At 41.8% G+C, this 21,156-nt stretch overlaps 1 protein-coding gene across 10 annotated transcripts in view; it reads right to left on the reverse strand.

The window, feature by feature from the left end:
• The window catches only part of ADD1 (adducin 1), a 251,869-nt gene that overhangs the window by 184,796 nt on the left and 45,917 nt on the right, over nucleotides 1–21,156 (reverse strand). For all 10 annotated transcript variants that reach the window (XM_033950494.1, XM_033950510.1, XM_033950502.1 and 7 more), the window contains exons 3-5: nucleotides 16,163–16,325; nucleotides 5,647–5,798; nucleotides 2,444–2,524 (exon numbers count right to left, since the gene is read on the reverse strand). In XM_033950494.1, coding sequence (XP_033806385.1) covers nucleotides 2,444–2,524; nucleotides 5,647–5,798; nucleotides 16,163–16,325 — 396 coding nt within the window. The remainder of the gene's footprint in view (nucleotides 1–2,443; nucleotides 2,525–5,646; nucleotides 5,799–16,162; nucleotides 16,326–21,156) is intronic.

A 21,156-nucleotide genomic window follows, 5' to 3' on the forward strand; every position in this document is an offset into this window, starting at 1 on the left:
CAAAACACTGTCTTCTCAAAAGATTCCTCGATAGAACTTTCGCCTTCCAAGCAGCCAAGTTGAACCCATGGCTAGCCCAGATGATACTCGAGGCCCCCACTTACCTTGCCTTCAGAAAACTACTAAAAACTTACCTATTCAGCAAACACGACCCTTAATTAATCCCTTCACCCCACATAACACCGGCCCCACCCCTACCCCCTTCCTCCCTCACCAGATCCTCCCTTGTCCCACTCTCTACTTCCCTTGTCTAGTTCGATCAAAGCTGCAATTTCTGTTAAATTGTTGTACATCTTCCCTTCATTGCAGACTACTGTAAATTGCTGTAACTTCATTGCTGACTGTTGTAAATTGTTGTAATCTATCGTAAATCTGCTTGTAATTTGTTGTAAATCTGCTTGTAACTTGTTGTAAATAAGCTTGTCAATGCAGATCATTTGTTAATTGATGTAAACCTCCTAGAACTCGCTGGGTATGGCGGTATATAAGAATAAAATTATTATTATTATTATTCTATAGGTTAGCCATTCTTTTGTATGTACTGCACTCTACATTGCAGCCTCACAAATCACATCAAGGAAGGTTAACCGACACTGCCATAGCCCTAACATTTTGTGTTCTAATACATATTTCCTATGTTGCATGGACATAGGAGGAGGAGATGTGATTTGCTTTCACCTATATAGCGCACTTTGTCACTGTACCTATACCCCATTAGGGTCCAAAGAAGCAAAAAGCTGAGCAGACTTTCTATGGATGTTTGAATGTGCAGAAAGTGATAGTTCTCTTGTAATCTAGGATATGAAGAGATTTTCTACTTTTGTGGAGCTGTGACGTAAGGGAAAACACTGGAAGAATGATTAACATGATGGAAACCTGATAATTTAGGGAGCAACTTGGATTATGTACAGAACACCAGTCTGTTATGATGAGGTAGATAAGTCATTAGGACCCTTCCCAAAACAGAGTCCAAAGAGAAAAAAATTGGTTGGGCAGAAAAAAAAAGCAAATTGTTTCAGAAGACCAACAAAAAAGAATAAAAACTCCCAAAGTGCCAAGATCCTACTGTTAAAGAAGCAAGGACCAGGTGTACAGAGATTAGGCAAACAGCATGAAATAAAGCAAATGGGAAAAACATGTGGAGCATAGCTCATAGCATTCTTTACAGTCCTCCCGCATGCGTCTCTCTGACCTGGAGTCTTCTCCAAGTTGGTCCGGTTTGAATGCAGCAGTACTCAAACATTCTGTTGCTTTGGAAATAATAAAATGAAACAAAGTATGCAAATACAACAAACTATTAGATGTCACTGCCTGATTTCTAAAGACACATTTTATATTTTAACCACAGGATATCTCACTGCAACAGGTATTCCCTATACTTCTCCACCACTGGTCAGTACACAGAGCAACCAGTACAGTTACTAGGTATCACCTCATACAGCAACTATTGGGAAAGCTATACAGGTCAGACATTAGGTTTTACAGCTCCATTTACCAACAAAGAAAATGAAATGCACATTTGATTCAACAGCCTGCTCAGTGGGCATAGATATGTGGCAGCTGGTGGTGGAGTGCACTGTAGGGAAAGCTTGCAGAGCACTCCTCATGGAATTATTTCCAATTTGTTTATCTCGGGGGCAATTTCTCCAAACATGTTAGTTTTGCACAGACTAGAACATGTGGCGTTTGACCACGTGGACTATGCAATTGGGGGAAAAGAAATTGAAAGGATCAGTTCCCTAACTGCTATGTTTCAGCACAGCAATGTTTCTCAGTTGTAAAAGATGGAATGGCTTCTCCCAAAATAAACACATAGGGCTAATTTTTTGGGAGAGGTAGCTTATTTCTCTGGAACCTCCACACCAAATTAGTTCTACTGTGTTAATTTTGAAGATTTGACTTGTTTCCAGAAAAAAACAGATGTTTACAACTACAGTGGAACCTTGGTTTACGAGCATAATTCGTTCCAGAAGCATGCTCGTAAACCAAATTGCTCGTATATCAAAGCAAGTTTCCCCATAGGAAGTAAGATTCAGAATCTCGGAGAGAGCGAGACCAGAAGGCTTTGAGCAGCGCAAATGCTCAAAGCCAGTCCAGCCCGGCCCAGCCCAGAAGAGGGAGGATCTCCGACGCACCGCCTAGCCCAGGCCGCACCAGAAGAGGGAGGATCTTCAGGCACCAGCACTGGTGCCCAGTCGGGGTAAGGGATGTCATTGCCGTGCTCGGGGGGGGGGGGGGGGATGTAGGATCGCAGGGGGGAGGGGGCGCTCGTACAGCGAGGCAAGCTCGGTTTACGAGGCACCAAGTTTGCAAATGTTTTGCTCATCTTGCAAATCACTCGCAAACCGGTGCACTCGTAAACCGTGGTACCACTGTACTTAATTGCTTTCTAACATCCAATAAAATAAATCTATTCTAGCTTGAGTACAACCTAGCTACTTACCAGACTAGATGCAGTAACCTCACTGTATAAAAGTCCAAAAGGTACAATAAGGAAGTGTTCTTGCTCAGAATTAACTCTAACCTGCAGGAAAACAAAATTTAAACCAGTATAAATATTTGTAAACTGAGAAATGGATTTATCTTTTACCTTTCATTAGTCTGATACGTCATCTCCATAACAAGAACTTGATAACACTTCAAAAACCAAAAGGAAAACAAGTTATCTTTTTTCTATTTTAAGGAAGTGTCAACATTTACTATTTTTATCTTACTAAACACTATTAAGTATACAGATATAAATTCACACTTTAAATCAGGGGTCTGTACTGTATTCTTTATTATATTCACGCTCCTCATCTTTGCAAATCCCAAATTGCAATTTTAAAATATTTGGTATAAGGTGGGGGGGGGGGGGCAGGGAGGAGGGAAGGCAGCAGCTCTGCAATATTGCTGCCAGCTGCAGAACTTAGGAAGTTGGAGGGGGAGGAAGTGGCCGTCAGTTGGTGAGGCTTGAGAACCCCTACTAGCTACAGCAAGGGAGATGTTCATTTTGAGGGAGCCTAAGCTCAAAGTGGGAGGCCCAAAAAAGCAGTAATATTTACCCTGACTGAACGATCCTCCACGTACGTCAATGACAGCTGATGCAGTATCCCCGTTCTGATGAGGCTCACCTCTGAAGAGACTAACCGTAGCTGTAATAGAAGTGAATGGGAAAACCAGGAGTGCGCATCCCTGTTCATCAGAGTGGGGATGCGGAAGCCTGTGGCTGCTCCCACTGTCAGCGGTGTACGTGGAGGGATCACTCAGTCAGGGTAAGTATTACTGCTTTTTTTGGGTTCCTCTCCACAGTGTCCCTTTAAATGAATGTTTATTATTAGATACGCAAATCTTCTATATTAGTGATTGCAAATTTTGGACATGCTCGGCCTTTTTTTTTTTTGCTCATCAGCTAGTGTGCGGCACCAGAAAATTTTTTTTCGTCCAATGTGGCCCAGGGAAGCTAAAAGGTTGGACACCCCTGCCCTATTCCTTCACTGTGAGCAGGGAGGGGTAATTTGCATAACACCAAATTTCCCCATCCTGCCCCACCCAGCTACTTTTTCGTGCCATCCGGCTGGAAAAAATTTCTGAGCAGAACACTGGTACAGTATACTGCTATTATGGTATCCTGTCCTAACTTGAGGAAAGGGGGTTTAGTCCCCATAAAAACTGCCTTATTTCCATTTCCTATTTATAAACTTTTATCAATAGTAAAGCAACAAAAAAAATTTCTACCTTTTGTCGTTTCTGCTTCATCTTCTCTTCACTCTCTTCTTTCTATACAGCATTTGTCCTTTGTCACTTCCATGCAACATATGCCCTCTCTCTTTGCCCTTTTCACCCAGCCTCTGCCCTCTCTCTACCCACCCCTTCCATCTACTGTCCACCCTCTCTCTCTTCCATACGGCATTTTCCCTCTTTTTATGTCCTTCAATAAACTGTATATCCTGTGCCCTTTCTCCTTTGTACATGATTCATTTCAGCTTGACCCTATCTCCATTTTTCTGTCTCCACCCCCTCCCCTATGCTCTGGCATCTCTATCTCATTCCCTTCCCAACCCCCATGCCCTGGCATTTCTCTCTTTGCTCTGGCAGCTCCTTTCCTTCCTTTCCCTGTGGTCTGGATTTGTCTCCTTAGTTTCCCTTCCCTCCCCCATGCCATGACATCTCTCTCCTCTCCTTCCATCCTTCAACCTGGTCTGGCATCTGTCTCTTCCCCACCCCCTTATATGCCCTGACATCTCTCCCTCCCTCCTCCATTGTCTGGTATCTCCTTTCCTTTCCCTCCCATGGTCTTGGCAACTCTCTTTCCTCTCCTCTCCCTTCCCCATCCCTCCTTCCTTCCCTCTCTCCCCCCCCCAATTGGGTGCAGCAGCAGCATTTCTCTTCCCCCCTCCACTTGGCCACACTGCAGCATTTCTTCTCCCTCCCCCGCAGTGCCAGCAGCATTTCTTTCTCTCCCCCCTCCAATTGGCCACAGTGCACTGAGTGCAGCATTTCTCCTCTCCGCCCCCCCCCCCAGCCCCCCCCCACAGCGCAGCATTCACAATTCGCTACAGGCTAAGGCAGGGAAGTGAGGAGGGAAGCTTACAACTAGCTGCTCTTGCTTGCTTCGGGCCTTCTTCAATGCCGGGTCCTACCTTCGCGGAAACAGTAGGCAGGCCCCGGCAGCGAGGAAGGCCCGAAGCAAGTAAAAGCAGCAAGTTGTAAGCTTCCCTCCTCACTTCACTATCTCCTGCCGTAGAGAGGGTGTTTTTTTTTTTTGTTGTTGTTGTTTGTTTTTTAATGTTTGAGCAGCAGCGGCAGTAGCAGGATTTGCGACTGAATTAACTAAGGGCTTTGATCATCCTGCCCCATCATATCTAGTTTAACGCCCTCTTCAGTACATTAGCCAGCCTGCTGCCAAAGACACTTCTTCCCTTCTTTGACAGGTGGATACTACCCCTGCTCAGCAACCCTTGGTAAATCATCCCATGGTCCAGGAAGCCAAAACGCTCGATAACACCATTCACATAGTCACGCATTGGAAGTGCGTGGATATCGCTATGATGACATCACGTGCTTGCGTGACATCATCATGTTGATGTCTGCGTGTGTGAAGGCCCTCCAGGCGGGTCCCGAGACACCGGTGGGGGTGCCAGAAGGGAAGAGGGCCAGGGAGGATAGGTGCTGGCGCCCACTGATTGCAAACAGGAAGTGCCTCTCGCCACGAGAGGCACATCCTGTAGGAAGTCAGCTGGCACCGGCGCCTCTCTTCTTCTCGTGTACTGCGGCACACCTGAAATCTTAGGAGGCACACTAGTGTGCCTTAGCACACAGTTTGAGATACACTGGTTTATAGCTTCGGTGGGGAATCCCAAAGGAATTTCAAGTAGTTGCCTATATGCTAATAAATTTAACTCATCCATTACAGTATAGACACTAAATACTTGAACTTTTGAGGAGAGAACGGTTTTACATCATGAGGAGTCTCTTAAGACTACTTAGATTAAACTGGCTGGAATCCTTTGTTCTATTTTTAATAGTGTTCACAAACTCCTCCATTACTATATAGAAATTGGTAGGTAGGAAGGTAGGGGGAACTACTCAGAGGCAAAAAAGAGAAAGAAGATACTGATATTTTAAATTTCTTAAATCACAACTATCCATAATATAAATACTCACAGTTATATGATTATAAATAAGCTGAGACCACCCAAAGAGGTCTGCTAGTCTGTAGAAAGCTGCCAATTTGCATCGCAGTAACTTCTCTCCTTTCTCATATGCAATTGAATCTGACCCCCTGAGGTCATTCACCGGTGTGACCATACCAAGACCTACAAAAACAAATAAAAGCGCTCAAAAACTACAGCTGTATCATCATAGCTAAACATTACATTCTGCAGCATTAGCATTAAAACTGGAATCATCATCAGAATATCTAGCTAACCTACTAAAGAGGGCTATAAACTAGAATCATTGGGGCAGAGTGATCAAAGCCCCCATGTAAGTACTTACCCTGATAAGCTCTTTTCCAGTAAATAGGCAAGACATTCTAGACAGATGGGTACATGAGAATATCAACTGCAAACAGTCAACAAAGGCTTCAAAGGAGCTCAGAAATTACTCCCGCAGAAAAAGCAACATATACACAGAATTCTGCCCAGCCCCCCAGGGCTGACAGGCATCCAAAAAACAATTTGGAGAAACAAACAGACTAAGATAGTAGACAGGTGCAGGAAGGATAGGGTGGGAGTCTAGAATGTCTCACTTATCTATTGGAAAAGATCTTACCAGAATAAGTACATAATCTCTTTAAAATGCAATAAGTGAGACATTCTAGACAGATGGGATATACAAAAGCAGTTCCCCAAAAGCTAGGGCAGGCTTACTGTGCCATCCCATAAGACCGATGACCCAAAAGCAGAGTCTTGTCTCACCACCACATCCATTCTGTAAAACTTGACAATGTGTAGAGAATCATGTTGCTGCCCTGCAGATTTCCTTAGGAGAGACAGCTCGAGCTTCAGCCCACAAAGGATCCACATTCTTGGTAGAATGCGCCTTGACAGGAACAGGGGACTGTTTCCCAGAAAGAATGTAGGCTGATTAAATGGCCCTATGGATCCATCTGGAAATTGTGGCCTTGGAAATGGGAGCACTCTGCTGAACAGACTGAATCAGCACAAACTAAAAGTCAGCGACATGAAATTCATTAGTGACCTCAAGGTAGCGAAGAAGCACCCTGCACACATCAAGTTTCTTCAAAAGGCTCAAAAACAGGAAAACGCACTTCCTGATTAACATGGAAAGCTACAATGATCTTCAGCAAGAAGGAAGAAACTGTACATAGGGAAACCCCACTCTCCGAAATACGAAGGTTCCCTACACAAAAGAACCTGGAGTTTTGAGACACGCCATGCACTGCATGACTTTTATGGGCACCCCACCAGGGAGTCCGCAAACTAGTCTGTTAGGGGATGGGCGAACTCGAGCTTGTACCCTCCTTGAATTATCTCCAGCACCAGCGATCTGACAAAATCTGCTCCCATGCCTCTGCATAAGTAGAGAGCCTCACTCCTATCCTCAAGAAGATTTTGGCCCTGGCGTCATTGTGCCTTCTTGTCAGGTGAAGAGGGAAGAGGACTGGAGTTAGAGAATAACACGGGACAAATTGTCCCTATAGGAACTCAATTTCCCCATCCTGTCCTCGTGAGTTCTTTCACTGTCCCTGTCCCATTCCTGTAATCTCTGCCTTAACTGCACAAGCCTCGAACACTTATGATTTTAAAGTGTTTGAGGCTTGTGCAGATGAGGATGGAGCTTGCAAGAATGGGCAGGGACGAGAAAATGAGTTCCCGAAGGGAAAGGAGAAAAATTAGTCCCCTTGTCATTCTTTAACCGAAGTCTTGGCTTCGCCTAGGTCCTGTGAATCTCTGCCTTGATCCCTGATAGGATCTCTGAGATCAGGCTGCTCTAAGTACTGATGAATGCACATGGAATTACAAAAATTAGACCACCCAGAATCTGTCAAACTGGCCATCAGATTGTCCAGATGTTTTCCAAACATCTGTCCCTTGAAAGGGAGACTGCAGAAAGTAGCCTTGAAGGTGGAATCTCCAACCCATTGCCTGATCCAGAACATTCTGTGGGCTGAAATCGAATAAGCAGAGATTTTGCTCATGACTCTGATGATGTCCATAGAGAGCATCGAGCATATAATCCATCCCTGCTATCAGTTGGGGCAAAGGCTTATCCTCTGCACAGTGGGCCCTCTTATCTTAGTATGACAAGCACATGCCACAAGAGAGGCTGCTGCAGCTGCTTTGATCCCCATAGTCAAAGTTTCAAACCGCTTTTTTAGAATCATATCCATATTAGCATAATAAATCATCAGTCCATCCAGTCTGCCCTGTAATCACAATTTCATGATTAAATGTCTTTTTTCTTTGTCATTTCTGGGCCATAGATCTTAGAAGTCCACCCAGTACTACTGAAGCTGCTGTTGAAGCTCACTCCAGCCTATACAAACCTCCTTTGCCTTTTCCATTAGAGATCCTCTGTGTTCATCCTATGCTTTTTTGAATTCCACCACCATTTTCTTCTCAGAAAGGCATTTCAGCCATCTACCACCCTCTCCGTGAAAAAGAATTTCCTAACGTTACTCTTAAGTCTACCACCCCTCAACCTCAATTTATGTCCTCTAGTTTTACCAATTTCCCTTCTCTGGAAAAGATTTGGTCCTATATTAATACCTTTCAAATATTTAAATGTCTGTATCATATCACCCCTGTCCCTCCAGAGTATACATATGTTGAGGTCTTCTAGTCTTTTCTCATATTTCTTTTGGTGCAAACCTCATGCCCATTTTCATTGCTTTCCTCTGGAAAAACATAGTAACATAGTAGATGACGGCAGATAAAGACCCGAATGGTCTATCCAGTCTGCCCAACCCGATTCAATTTAAATTTTTTTTAATTTTTTCTTCTTAGCTATTTCTGGGCAAGAAGCCAAAGCTTTACCCGGTACTGTGCTTGGGTTCCAACTGCCAAAATCTCTGTTAAGACTTACTCCAGCCCATCTACACCCTCCCAGCCATTGAAGCCCTCCCCTGCCCATCCTCCACCAAACGGCCATACACAGACACAGACCGTGCAAGTCTGCCCAGTAACAGGCCTAGTTCAATATTTAATATTATTTTCTGATTCTAAATCTTCTGTGTTCATCCCACGCTTCTTTGAACTCAGTCACAGTTTTACTCTCCACCACCTCTCTCGGGAGCGCATTCCAGGCATCCACTACCCTCTCCGTAAAGTAGAATTTTCTAACATTGCCCCTGAATCTACCACCCCACAACCTCAAATTATGTCCTCTGGTTTTACATTTTCCTTTCTCTGGAAAAGATTTTGTTCTACGTTAATACCCTTCAAGTATTTGAACGTCTGAATCATATCTCCCCTGTCTCTCCTTTCCTCTAGGGTATACATATTCAGGGCTTCCAGTCTCTCCTCATACATCTTCTGGTGCAAGCCTCCTATCATTTTCGTCGCCCTCCTCTGGACCGCCTCAAGTCTTCTTACGTCTTTCGCCAGATACGGTCTCCAAAATTGAACACAATACTCCAAGTGGGGCCTCACCAATGACCTGTACAGGGGCATCAACACCTTCTTCCTTCTACTGACTACGCCTCTCTTTATACAGCCCAGCATCCTTCTGGCAGCAGCCACTGCCTTGTCACACTGTTTTTTCGCCTTTAGATCTTCGGACACTATCACCCCAAGGTCCCTCTTCCCATCCGTGCATATCAGCTTCTCTCCTCCCAGCATATACGGTTCCTTCCTATTATTAATCCCCAAATGCATTACTCTGCATTTCTTTGCATTGAATTTTAGTTGCCAGGCATTAGACCATTCCTCTAACTTTTGCAGATCCTTTTTCATATTTTCCACTCCGTCTTCAGTGTCTACTCTGTTACAAATCTTGGTATCATCTGCAAAAAGGCACACTTTTTCTTCTAACCCTTCAGCAATGTCACTCACTTACATATTGAACAGGATTGGCCCCAGCACCGAACCCTGAGGGACTCTACTAGTCAACTTTCCTTCCTTCGAGCGACTTCCATTAACCACCACACTCTGGCGTCTGTCCGACAGCCAGTTTCTGACCCAGTTCACCACTTTGGGTCCTAACTTCAGCCCTTCAAGTTTGTTCAACAGCCTCCTATGAGGAATTGTATCAAAGGCTTTGCTGAAATCCAAGTAAATTACATCTAGCATATGTCCTCGTCAAGTCTTATTTTATGCTTGGCCAGATATGGCCTCCAAAACCGAACACAATACTGCAAGAGGGACCTCACCAATGACCTGTACAGGTGCATTAACACCTCCTTTTTTCTGCTGGTTACACCTCTCTATATAGCTTAGTATCCTTCTAGCTATATCCACCGCCTTGTCATACTGCTTTGTAGCTTTCAGATCCTCAGACACTATCACCCCAAGGTTCCTCTCCCCATCCGTATATATTAGCCTCTCGTCCTTAGATTTCTGCTCTGCGATCCTGCATATCCTTTAATATCATACCTCTCTCACTTGGCAGGAATATACGCTTGGTTACCTGAGCAACCAAGGAATTCATCTTAAGCTGAGCGAACATCTGTTGACACTCCTTTGCCATAAGATAAGGCCTAGTCATTGTTTTGGCTACCTTTAAAAAACCCTCAGGAGCATCAGAGTGCTCTGTGACTAAAGCACTCATATCAGGATGCCAAGGAAAAGACGTGGGTTGCGCTCTCACACCTCTCAAAGGAAGGGACCTGCCGGGAATCTAACTGCAACTCTCGTAGAGAGTCAGTAATGAGCTCTAATAGCACCGAAGGCTTGAACAGCTGACATACTGCGAGATCCTCCCCTTGGTCAAGGGCCATCACTACTTCGTGTGCACTTGCTCATGTTTGTGACCCTTTGTTGCCGAGCAAGGAAGACTCCCTCTGCAACAGCAAGGGCATTCAGACTGATTCATCATCTTCCGAGTCCCTGTCAGAAAGGACTCTACCAATGACACTGATGCACCCTGGGAGCCCCAAGCACCATTATGTGATCTCTGGCTCATACAAGCTATCCAAATAAGTTGCAGGCCTCATATGGCTATCCAAATAAGCTCTCCACATCTAATTAACAAATTCAGGAGAAAAGGCTTTATTAGGTAGCATAGAGTCCCTTTTAGGTAACCACCTTACGTCTCTTGGGCTCCATAGCTTCCATGCTCTTACACTTAGGTACGCCACTGTTCCAGGTCTCTGGGAGGGATTTTCTCTCAGTAGACAGACCCTCCAAAAGTTCTTCAACCCTAGATACCAAAGGGGAGGCTAAACCTGACGTTCCCACCCCATTCACGTGCTGCGCAGCACGTGGCACTTTTCCAGCATCCAACCAATGCAAATCTAGCATGAATTAGGAGTAAAAAAAGCCTAAGAATTCCACCCCTGTCAGTTTTGAGGCAAAATGAGGCGATTTGAAGGATCTGGAGAAATTTTTAAAAAGAAATCTAAGATGGCCACTGCGTCAACATTTTGACACCAAAACATGGCTAAAAATTGACAACTAAAAATAAAAAATAAGTAAGTAAATACATTTCTTTAAAACATGATTTTAGAGGTGGAGGAACCTACAAGTGGCAGAAACCTTCAAAAATAGGATTTTCACCCCGCACACCGATTCTACTCATTGTGACATGCTCTGAAAGTGCCTCAGCTCTAAGTAGCTGGATCTGGGAGAAGAATCACTGCTTCAATCAGCTAGTCCTCCAAACACCAAGATCTAAGGCCTACCAGTTGGGACCAATCCTCATCCTCCACAGAACTGCGCATGTGACAGGGTGGGGGAGGGGGGCAGGGGGAGGCAAAATTGCAGCTAGCACTCTGTAGAACTCCGCTAAGCCTCCTACAGAAGCCTAACAACCTGTGCTTAAGCTCCTGTGATTCAGTAGGCGAGCTAAGCGATTAGGGATACAGACCCTGAGCTCTACAAAGATTTCTGCAGGCTGGCCAAACAGGTCCCCAAGGGATTAACCTGCTAGCTGCAAACTCAAATCTGCATCTTCTCTGCCACGGGCAGAGCTTTCCCCACCCATAATGGGGAGCTTTGGTGCACAGATAGTTGCAAAAACCATGAAAAAAATAGCAATAAAAATATACAGAGCAGATCAGAAAGACACCTTCCAGCTCATGTGCACAAGGAGAAACTGAAAGGGGCATGTTCCGTTATAAGCAAGGTTCCATTATAAGCGAGTCGGTTATAACGAGATTATATTGTACAACAAACTGTGGTGTGTACATCAAAAAATAGCAGAAGCACTTAACTCAAGCCCAACAGTTACTCAACTGTTTCATTACTTACTTTCCTCGGGATTAAAATGGGAATGCGGGAAAATTACATATAGGGAGGCAATTAATATTTTAAAAAAGTATGAGATGAGGATGACTGCCAGTTTTAAGTGTAGAATGTTTTCCAATTGAAATTGAAGATTAAAGATTCTTTTATACATTGGAGAACAGAATATTCGGTTTAACAAATTAAATTATCAAGTATGGTAGTAGAGTTTTTAATAATCAAAAGTATGAAAATAACATAATTTAAATAAAGGTAAGCTGAGATTGTCAAGTTTTCATATTGAATTTGTACACTATAATAATTTTATTCTATAGGCAACATAAAACCATTGTGAAGACTGTTGTGTTGCGTTGTGAAGAATACATATGAACGAAGTGGCATGGCCCCTGAGGAAACTAAGTAATGAAATGGTTGAGTAACCAGCAAAAAACAAAAGGAATTGACCCAAAATATCCACAAAGAAGAAAATCCAGAGAAAACCAAAAAAACTCTGTGGAGTGATGATGTTCCTAAAAGGACTTTATTTGAAAGTGTCAAAGTTCCAAAGGTACACTGAAATCATCCACATAAAAATAAATCATCCACATAAAAGCCTTAAAGGACCTAGTCCGCTAGGGATACAGGACCCAACAAGGTCCGCATTTCGACAAAAAGTCTTCTTCAGGGGTCCCTGGGGGTCCTAAAAAGGTGAATACCTGGGAAACAATTGTGTGGTGAGCCGGAAGTGAGACACTGCTTCCATTTGCTCACCACACAATTGTTTCCCACATATTCACCTTTATAGGACCCCCAGGGACCCATGAAGAAGACTTTTTGTCGAAACGCAGACCGTGTTGGGTCCTGTATCCCTAGCGGACTAGGTCCTTTAAGGCTTTTAGGTGGATGATTTATTTTTATGTTGATGATTTATTTTATGTGGATAATTTCAGTGTACCTTTGGAATTCTGACACTTTCAAATAAAGTCCATTTAGGAACATCGTCACTCCAGAGTTTTTTTGGTTTTCTATGGTTGAGTAACCAACAGGCTTCAGTTAAGTGCTTCTTCTTGTATTTTTTGATGCACACAACTGCCTGTGTTACAGCCTAAAATTGAACGGGTAACAGACCGATGATGACTGTACCACCCCAGTAAGGGGTGCATCAGGTCACTATGACAAGCCGCCTCCTTTTAGCTTCTTTTTGGAAGAAATCAGACTTGCCTAGTTTCCTAGCTGTATTAGCATACGTGAAATGCATCCAATTGATATCTAAAATGACTGACCTGAAAAGAATTTGACTCTCTCTTTTCCATAAGATTTGGGTCTGTTATGTGTGGGAAGATTTCTCAATTTATTATTCCTTGAAGCTACATGGTGGAATTGTTAGGAATTTCTTTTGACTCTTACGCATCCATTCATCCTATCATCTTCAGCTAATGGGTGGGAGGGGAAGGTATAGGGGAAGGGGAGAGAGGGAGGGTAGGTAGGTTAGGTTTCATAGAAGGAGGAAAGGTTAGTTTATCTGGGGATTTATGTTTTGTAAAAGCTATTTGTTATGCTAACAGTTGTCTTGCTTTTTTTCTTTTTATGTTGCATATGTATCACTATCCTGTTGGATTTGTGTTTCTTTATATAATTCAATTAAGGGGAAAAAAAACTACAGTGGACTGGCTAAAGGAAAAAAAGGGGTAAATGTACTTAATTGGCTTAGTCAGAGCCCTGACCTCAAACCAATAAAAAAATTGTGGCATGACTTCAAGACTATTATCCAAAGCTCCCCAAAGAATCTGACAAGAGCTTGGTACAGTTTTGTAAAAAATAATCTATTAATCAAAGTGTGCAAAAAATCAGAAGGGACCTAGACCAACAGACTGTTGCCAAAAGTTGTTTCACCATGTTGACTCATGCCGACAGTGATGGTGGTTTGTGTATGTGTGGGGGGAGGGAGAAGGACAACTAATACTGATAACTGTATACTTTCTGGAGGAAAGGAGGAACAGGGGAGATATGATACAGACGTTTAAATACTTGAAAGGCATTAATATAGAACCAAATCTTTTCCAGAGAAGAAAAAACAGTAAAATTAGAGGGCATAATTTGAGGTTACAGGAAGACTTAGGAGCAATGTTAGGAAATTCTTCTTCACGGAGAAGGTGGTATATGCCTGGAATGTCCTCCCGAGGGAAGTGATGGAGAGGAAAATGGTGATAGAATTCAAAAAAGCATGGGATAAAAATAGAGGATCTCAATTAGAAAACGAAGGATGTAAATTAGAGATCTAAGGCCGGTATTGGATAGGCCTGCATGGTCTGTGTCCCATATATGGGGATTCGGTGTAGGATGGGCTGGGGTGGGCATCAATGTGAACTTCACTAATATGGAACATGAGGAACATAAGAATTGCCGCTACTGGGTTAGACCAGTGGTCCATCGTGCCCAGCAGTCCGTTCCCACGGCGGCCCCTAGGTCAAAGACCAGTGCCCTAACTGAGACCAGCCCTACCTGCCTACGTTCTGGTTCAGCAGGAACTTGTCTAACTTTGTCTTGAATCCCTGGAGAGTGTTTTCCCCTATAACTGCCTCCGGAAGAGCATTCCAGTTTTCCACCACTCTCTGGGTGAAGAAGAACTTCCTTATGTTTGTATGGAATCTAGCCCCTTTTAACTTTAGAGAGTGCCCTCTTGCTCTCCCTACTTTGGAGAGGGTGAACAACTTGTCTTTATCTACTAAGTCTATTCCCTTCAGTATCTTGAATGTTTCGATCATGTCCCCTCTCAGTCTCCTCTTTTCAAGGGAGAAGAGGCCCAGTTTCTCTAATCTCTCACTGTACAGTAACTCCTTCAGCCCCTTAACCATTTTAGTCGCTCTTCTCTGGACCCTTTTGAGTAGTACTGTGTCCTTCATGTACGGCGACCAGTGCTAGATGCAGTATTCCAGGTGAGGGCGTCCCATGTCCTGGTACAGCAGCATGATAACCTTCTCCGATCTGTTGCTGGCCAGACTTTACAGTAGATATCCTGCAAACAACGGGATGGTTGGATAGGCTGAAGTGAGCTTGGACAGCAACTTCAGCATTTGGAACCTAGGACAATACCAGACTTTATAGAAGTATCAACGAATCTGACAAGTTAATCAAATCATGTATTTTTTAAAATGAGTATCACTAATGGGCAGTCTGGATGGACCGTTACAGTGTTATCCAAGAAAAAAAATGTGCTGTGATATTAACGGTCCCTTTTACAAAGACGTGGTAGCAATGCTGCCATGGTAAATGCACCGAAGCCCATAGGAATTGATTGAGCAGTACAGCTACCCACTAAAATTGCTATTACTAGGATACAAAATTAGAAAGTGCTTCAATTTACCAATCCTAATGAAATGAATGCAGGAAGAAAGAGAACCTCAGCAACTAAATAAAGGACCCACTTTTATCAGTTCTCTAAAATTTCCCAACAATTTATAACATGCTCCCGAGACAAATCCTCTTCATAAGAATTGCCACTGCTGGGTTAGACCAGTGGTCCATTGTGCCCAGCAGTCTGCTCACGCAGCAGCCCTTAGGTCTAAGACCAGTGCTCTAAATGAGTCCAGCCTCACCTGCATACATTCCAATTTAGCAGGCACTTGTCCAACTTTCTCATGAATCCCTGGAGGGTGCTTTCCCCTACAACAGACTCCGGAAGAGCATTCCAGTTTTCCACCACTCTCTGGATGAAGAAGAACTTCCTTAAGTTTGTACGGAATCTATCCTCTTTCAACTTTAGAGAGTGCCCTCTCATTCTCCCTACCAGGAACTTGTCTAACCTTGTTTTTCAAATCTGAATTTTTATACTGATCATGAAAAAATCTTAGCTTACATTAATAGCAAAAACTGAGCACTTCTCTTCCCTGCATTAATTCCAACAGAATTGGTAAATTGAAGCTCTTTCTAATTTTCTATCCTAGTAATAGCAATTTTAGTATCAATTGTCCCATTATAAGAGTACAGTATGCCCTCTGTACACTACAGCAGCAAAAATAAGCAAAACAGTACATTAGTAGCTTAATAGGAACAAATAAGGACAGGTCATTAATATTTCAATTTATTTTGCACCACATTTGTAAATTGTCAACAATTTACAAATTTGCCAGCCTTTAGAGTTTCCTTTTATTTGTATTATTTTTTTGATCTTCTCATTATTAGATAACTTCTTCCATACTTGCATCTGAGAAAACTAATGTAAATATTGTTTAATTTTGATAGCTCTCAAGATGGTTTTGACTGGTATCACAAACACCAACATCACATTATAAATCATGCGATATACAGTTATTAGCAATGTGTGATACACTCACTCATGTTTAGGGCAGCCATTCCACCTTGGGGCGCTGCTGGATAGACATTTGGTACATTTGTAGTCATGAAGTCAGCAATTTGTTGTAATGCCAACAGACCAGTTGGGTTCTTTCCTTTCTTAAACTGCTCTTGGATCATAGACTCCAATTCTTCACAGAAAGCCTATGAACAAAACAAAACAAATATAATAACTGATGGAAGAAAAATCTTCAAGAACATGGATGAACCTAAAGATACTTCATGCAGTAGGAATCTCAGATACTATCTGAAGCTAGAATTTTTCTTTTACACTGTGGTGCACAACCAGTTACTCATGAATTATGATATTTACCTGATCACAGTGATACTCCTGTTTGGCCATTAAAAATGAAATAGAACTCACTGAACAAATTAGCATCTGAATTTGAACTGTCAAAATCAACTTAAGCAATATTCTTAGACTCAGAGGGAGAGAAGTAGCAGTTGGCTGACTAGAACTATTGATAACATTTTTCTGCCTCTTTTTTGGCTGCAAACTTACTAAATCTTTCTTCTCACTCTCTTTCTATCCTCCTTTGCAACTACAATGTCAATGCTGGCCATGCTTCATGATGAAGCATCTTGCCCCTGTATGATTTGAAATTCTGTCTTCGATTTTCATTGTGACTAATGCATCACTGGTAGCAACATCAAAAAGAAGGATGAGATGTTCTTCAAAGGTTTTTTTATTCACCAGATCACATTTGTTGCATCTGTGCTGATTACCTTTTAGTTTTTAATTTCATCATAAAGCTTTATCAATATGTGAATCCCTGAGTCTATTTGCTGATGTGATATTCTAGAACACTATAATAATAATAGAAAATGTAACAAACCAATACGAATGTGAATTCAATATTATGCAACAGATTTCTGTCCCACAACTTAAAAGGGCGAACACTGCACTGCTCAATGCACTTTGTACCAAGGCACTTTTCAAGAAAATTTTAAGATAAGTGCACTTTTTTGCATATATTTATTGCATTAATAATATTTATTGAATTAACACAACAACAAACAACTGAAAACTTAAAAAATGTAAAATGTCTTAAATTAATGAGTGAGAGGTTTTGGTTGATGAACGAAAATCCAACCTGCATTATCTTCATGTTCATTTATTGAACGTAGCAGGATTTCTGAGACCTTTCCTCGCAACGTAGGTACAACTTTTAAGTTGAGGGACAGAAACCTGTTGCATAATATATTCTAGAACACTGCCAAATTTCCAAGACCTTGAACATGGCCAGATGTGCTGCCTCTTTGCAGGATCATCATTCAAAGAACATTCCCACTGGTTGGAAGATATGAATGGACAGGTCATCAGTGCCCTTCCCTAGCAGTCATACTTAAGCACTGCTTCTAGTCTGGCATTCTTACTTCTTAGTTTTTATCCTAAAATGCGACATTCAACTTGGTTTTCAACTGCCTATTTATCATTAAACTAACTTTCTGTTTTGCACCAGTACTAGTACTAAGTTATTATTCAAATAATAAAAATGTTGTCAATAACAGATTCAAAGAACAGCTATTTAGTATCTAACCAATATTAACAAGTAACAGTTTCTAACGACATTACCACCATGAGCGACCTCTAATTTTGTCTCAAACTACTTCAAATTTTAACCACATTCTATCTACATGAAGAACATATTCAGACTTCTGGAGGCATGCTCTGATTAAGGTTGAATTTTACCATAGTCCATGGTTTTCTTTTCTAAGTACTGCAGTAGTTTTTCCCTGGGTGTTTTAAGGGAAGATGCCTCATCACTTTGGAGATTTTGGTGTTGTATCCTTTTCATTTGAAGGACTCAGTCAGGATTTTGAGGTGTTTCATCTCTGTCTCTTGGGTCAGAGCAAATGCAGTGGTATCATGGAGTTTGATTATGGATAGGATTTTTTTTGTACGTGAAGGGTGAAAGCTAAGAGTTGTGAAGTCAGCTGTGTCAATCAATTTCTTATATATACAGATGTTTTTATATAGCTGCTGATGACAGAGACTGTAGAGTCTAGAAAGTTGAATTTCTGTGGCATATTAAATTTTTAATTTGATTGAAGAACTGTAAAATTGAGCATCTCCTCCCTCAGATCATATCAAAAACATTACCAATAAACTGGTAATATTTTAGAGGTAGCATGGGGTAGTATGTTTTCAAAAATGTCTCCTCCAGTTCCACCATGAAAAAGTTTGCATATTGTGATGCCATCCAGGTGCCCATGACAGCTCAACAGTAGGAATTCATTGGAGATCATGAAATATTGTAGCCTTGCCAAACGAGTTTTAGGAAATAAACAGCACTGCTTTCAGTTATAAAATAATAGCTAGGTTAGTTTGGACAAAGGAATAGATACAATTTTGATTATATTAGACCATAATACAGCATGTGACAAACTGGACGATATTCTTTTGCAACATCTTGAATTATTGGAAACTGGAGATCATGTACTGGGGCATTTGAAATCCTTCCTTTCAGATATGTTCTCAACTATATATTGGAATCTAAGAACTGGGACAGACCGAAGGTCCATCAAGCCCAGTATCCTGTTTCCAATCGTGGCCAATTCAGGTCATAAGTACTTGTGTTCTGTGCATGCGATATAGATGAAGGATTCTGCTGGTATGCAGTTTCTAGATGGGGTTCTATAAAATTCAACTTGTTCAGCTTCTCCAACAAAAAGTAACATAAGAAATGCCTGCACCGGATCAGACCTGGGGTCCATCTAGTCCGGTGATCCACACACGCGGATGCTCAGCCAGGCTTCCTCCAGCGAATACCTTAGTCACTCGTATCCCTCAATGTGTCCTGCAAGAAGATGTGCGTCCAATTTTTCCTTAAATCCTAGAATGGTGGTTTCCTCCACCACTTTTTCCGGGAGAGAGTTCCAGGCGTTCACCACTCGCTGTGTGAAGCAGAACTTTCTGACATTTGTTCTTGCTGTGTCCCCTCTCAGCTTCAGTCCATGACCTCTTAGCTTCATTCCATGACCTCTTGTCCTGCTTTGATTGTACCACAGAAAGGCAAATCCCATTACCCCTACCCTCTTCATAAGATAGCATTGAGTACTGCCTCAGAGGAGAGGAGGGGGAGAAAGATTGCATGCAAATGAGGCCATGACACCTAAGAACATAAGAACATAAGAAATGGCTTCGCCGGATCAGACTCTAGGTCCATCCAATCCGGCGACCCGCACCCGCAGAGGCCAAGCTAGGTGTTCCCTGTGCTATACTTTATCATAGTAATAATAATAATAATAATTTATTTTTATATATCGCCAAACCTTCAGTTCGAGGCGGTTTACAATAAGAAAAAGCTGGACATAGAGCGAATTACAATTTTCGTCAAATGGTTTCCCAGGAAAAATACAAATTACAATTAATTCAAAATCAGAATCAAAATAAATCTCAAAGGCAGTTCCAATTAAGTAGAAGTAAAAGTATAATAAATAAGAATCATGCTCAAATATATCATAAAAGCTAAGAAATACAATTAAGTCAAAAAATTTTCAAATAGGTTTTAAAAAGTTTTTGAAATGAGTAATGGGACTGAGTTTGAGTAATAAGATCATTCCAGTATGAATTCATTGTACCAGCCTGAAATGCCAGAGTTGTCCCTAAAAATCTCTTATTAAAGCATGCTTTTGCTGAAGGAAACGAAAACCAGCATAATTTTTGTGTATTTGTTAGGATTATAGAATTCAAAATAGGAACAGAGGTAGATTAGCGACAATCCAAATAAAACTTTAAAACAGATACAACCGAATTTGAACAGAAATTTAGCCTCAAATGTTAACCAATGAAGCTTTAAATAGTAAGGGCTTACGTGATCATGTTTTTTAAGGCCCAAAATCAGGTGAACTGCAGTATTCTGTATTATTCTTATTCTACTTAGGGTCTTTTTATAAGAGCCTAGGTAGACAATATTACAGTAGTCCAATGTAGACAAGATTGATGACTGAACCAGAATCCTAAAAGAGTTTGAGTCAAAGTATTTTTTAATAGTACGTAGCATTTTTTAACCAAAAGGTCGGTATGGACATTAAATGATAACAAACGATCTAGTGTAACACCTAATATTTTTATCGTGGTAGCTATGGAATAATTTTGACCATTTAAATGAAGTGTCTTTTCAATGATTTTATCATTGGAACTAGCAAGGAAAAACTTTGTTTTCTGTGGATTGAGCTTCAGTTTGAATTTAGTAGTCCATTGTTCTATTTGTGCCTGGATAAACGATATCTGATTTTTTACTTCAGTTGTAAAAAATGTTAAAGGAATAAGTATCATCAGCATAAATGTAGAATTTTACCTGTAGGCTGCTTAGTAAATTACCCAGCGATACTAGATAAATATTAAATAAGGTAGGTGAAAGTGGTGAACCCTGTGGGCCACCACATGGGTTCACCCACGAAGAACCCGAGTCCCTGAACCACTCAAACCCCCTCCAAAAAAAAACAACAAAAAACCCCAAAACAACCCCCTCTTTCCTAAGAAAAACAATTGCTCCTGGAACAGAGTATACCAGGAGATAGGAGATTCCTGAGCCAGGACTAAAATTTGAAGGGAGGGGATATCCCAGGTGCGCAGGTTTTGTATGAAAAGGTCTAATGGAGAGCAATCCTGAGGAAAATAAGCCTACCTGAATCCTAAACAGTAAATAAAGGCTCCCAGCAGTTGAAGAGGGGCTGAGCTCCTGCCTGTTCCTGAGAGGTTGGAGGAATCCATATCTATAGAAGTAAGAATGCCTGAAGTACCTGGGGAAGACAAAAGTCTGAGTGCATGGACTGCTCCGATATAAGCTGTAATAGAACCACAATATATAGAAATGTGAAGGGAACAGAGTAAATCCCAGTGAGGCAGGGGATAGTGCCTATTGTGAGTAAAACTATCCCAGCTTTAGTGGGTCCTGGGACTCCTGACAGCTCCTGCTCTTCAGAAAGACCCCAAACTACAATAAGGACTGAGAGGAGTACAAGGTAC

The sequence above is a fragment of the Geotrypetes seraphini genome, chromosome 1 (genome assembly GCF_902459505.1).
Source record: "Geotrypetes seraphini chromosome 1, aGeoSer1.1, whole genome shotgun sequence".
NCBI classification, from domain to species: Eukaryota; Metazoa; Chordata; class Amphibia; order Gymnophiona; family Dermophiidae; genus Geotrypetes; species Geotrypetes seraphini.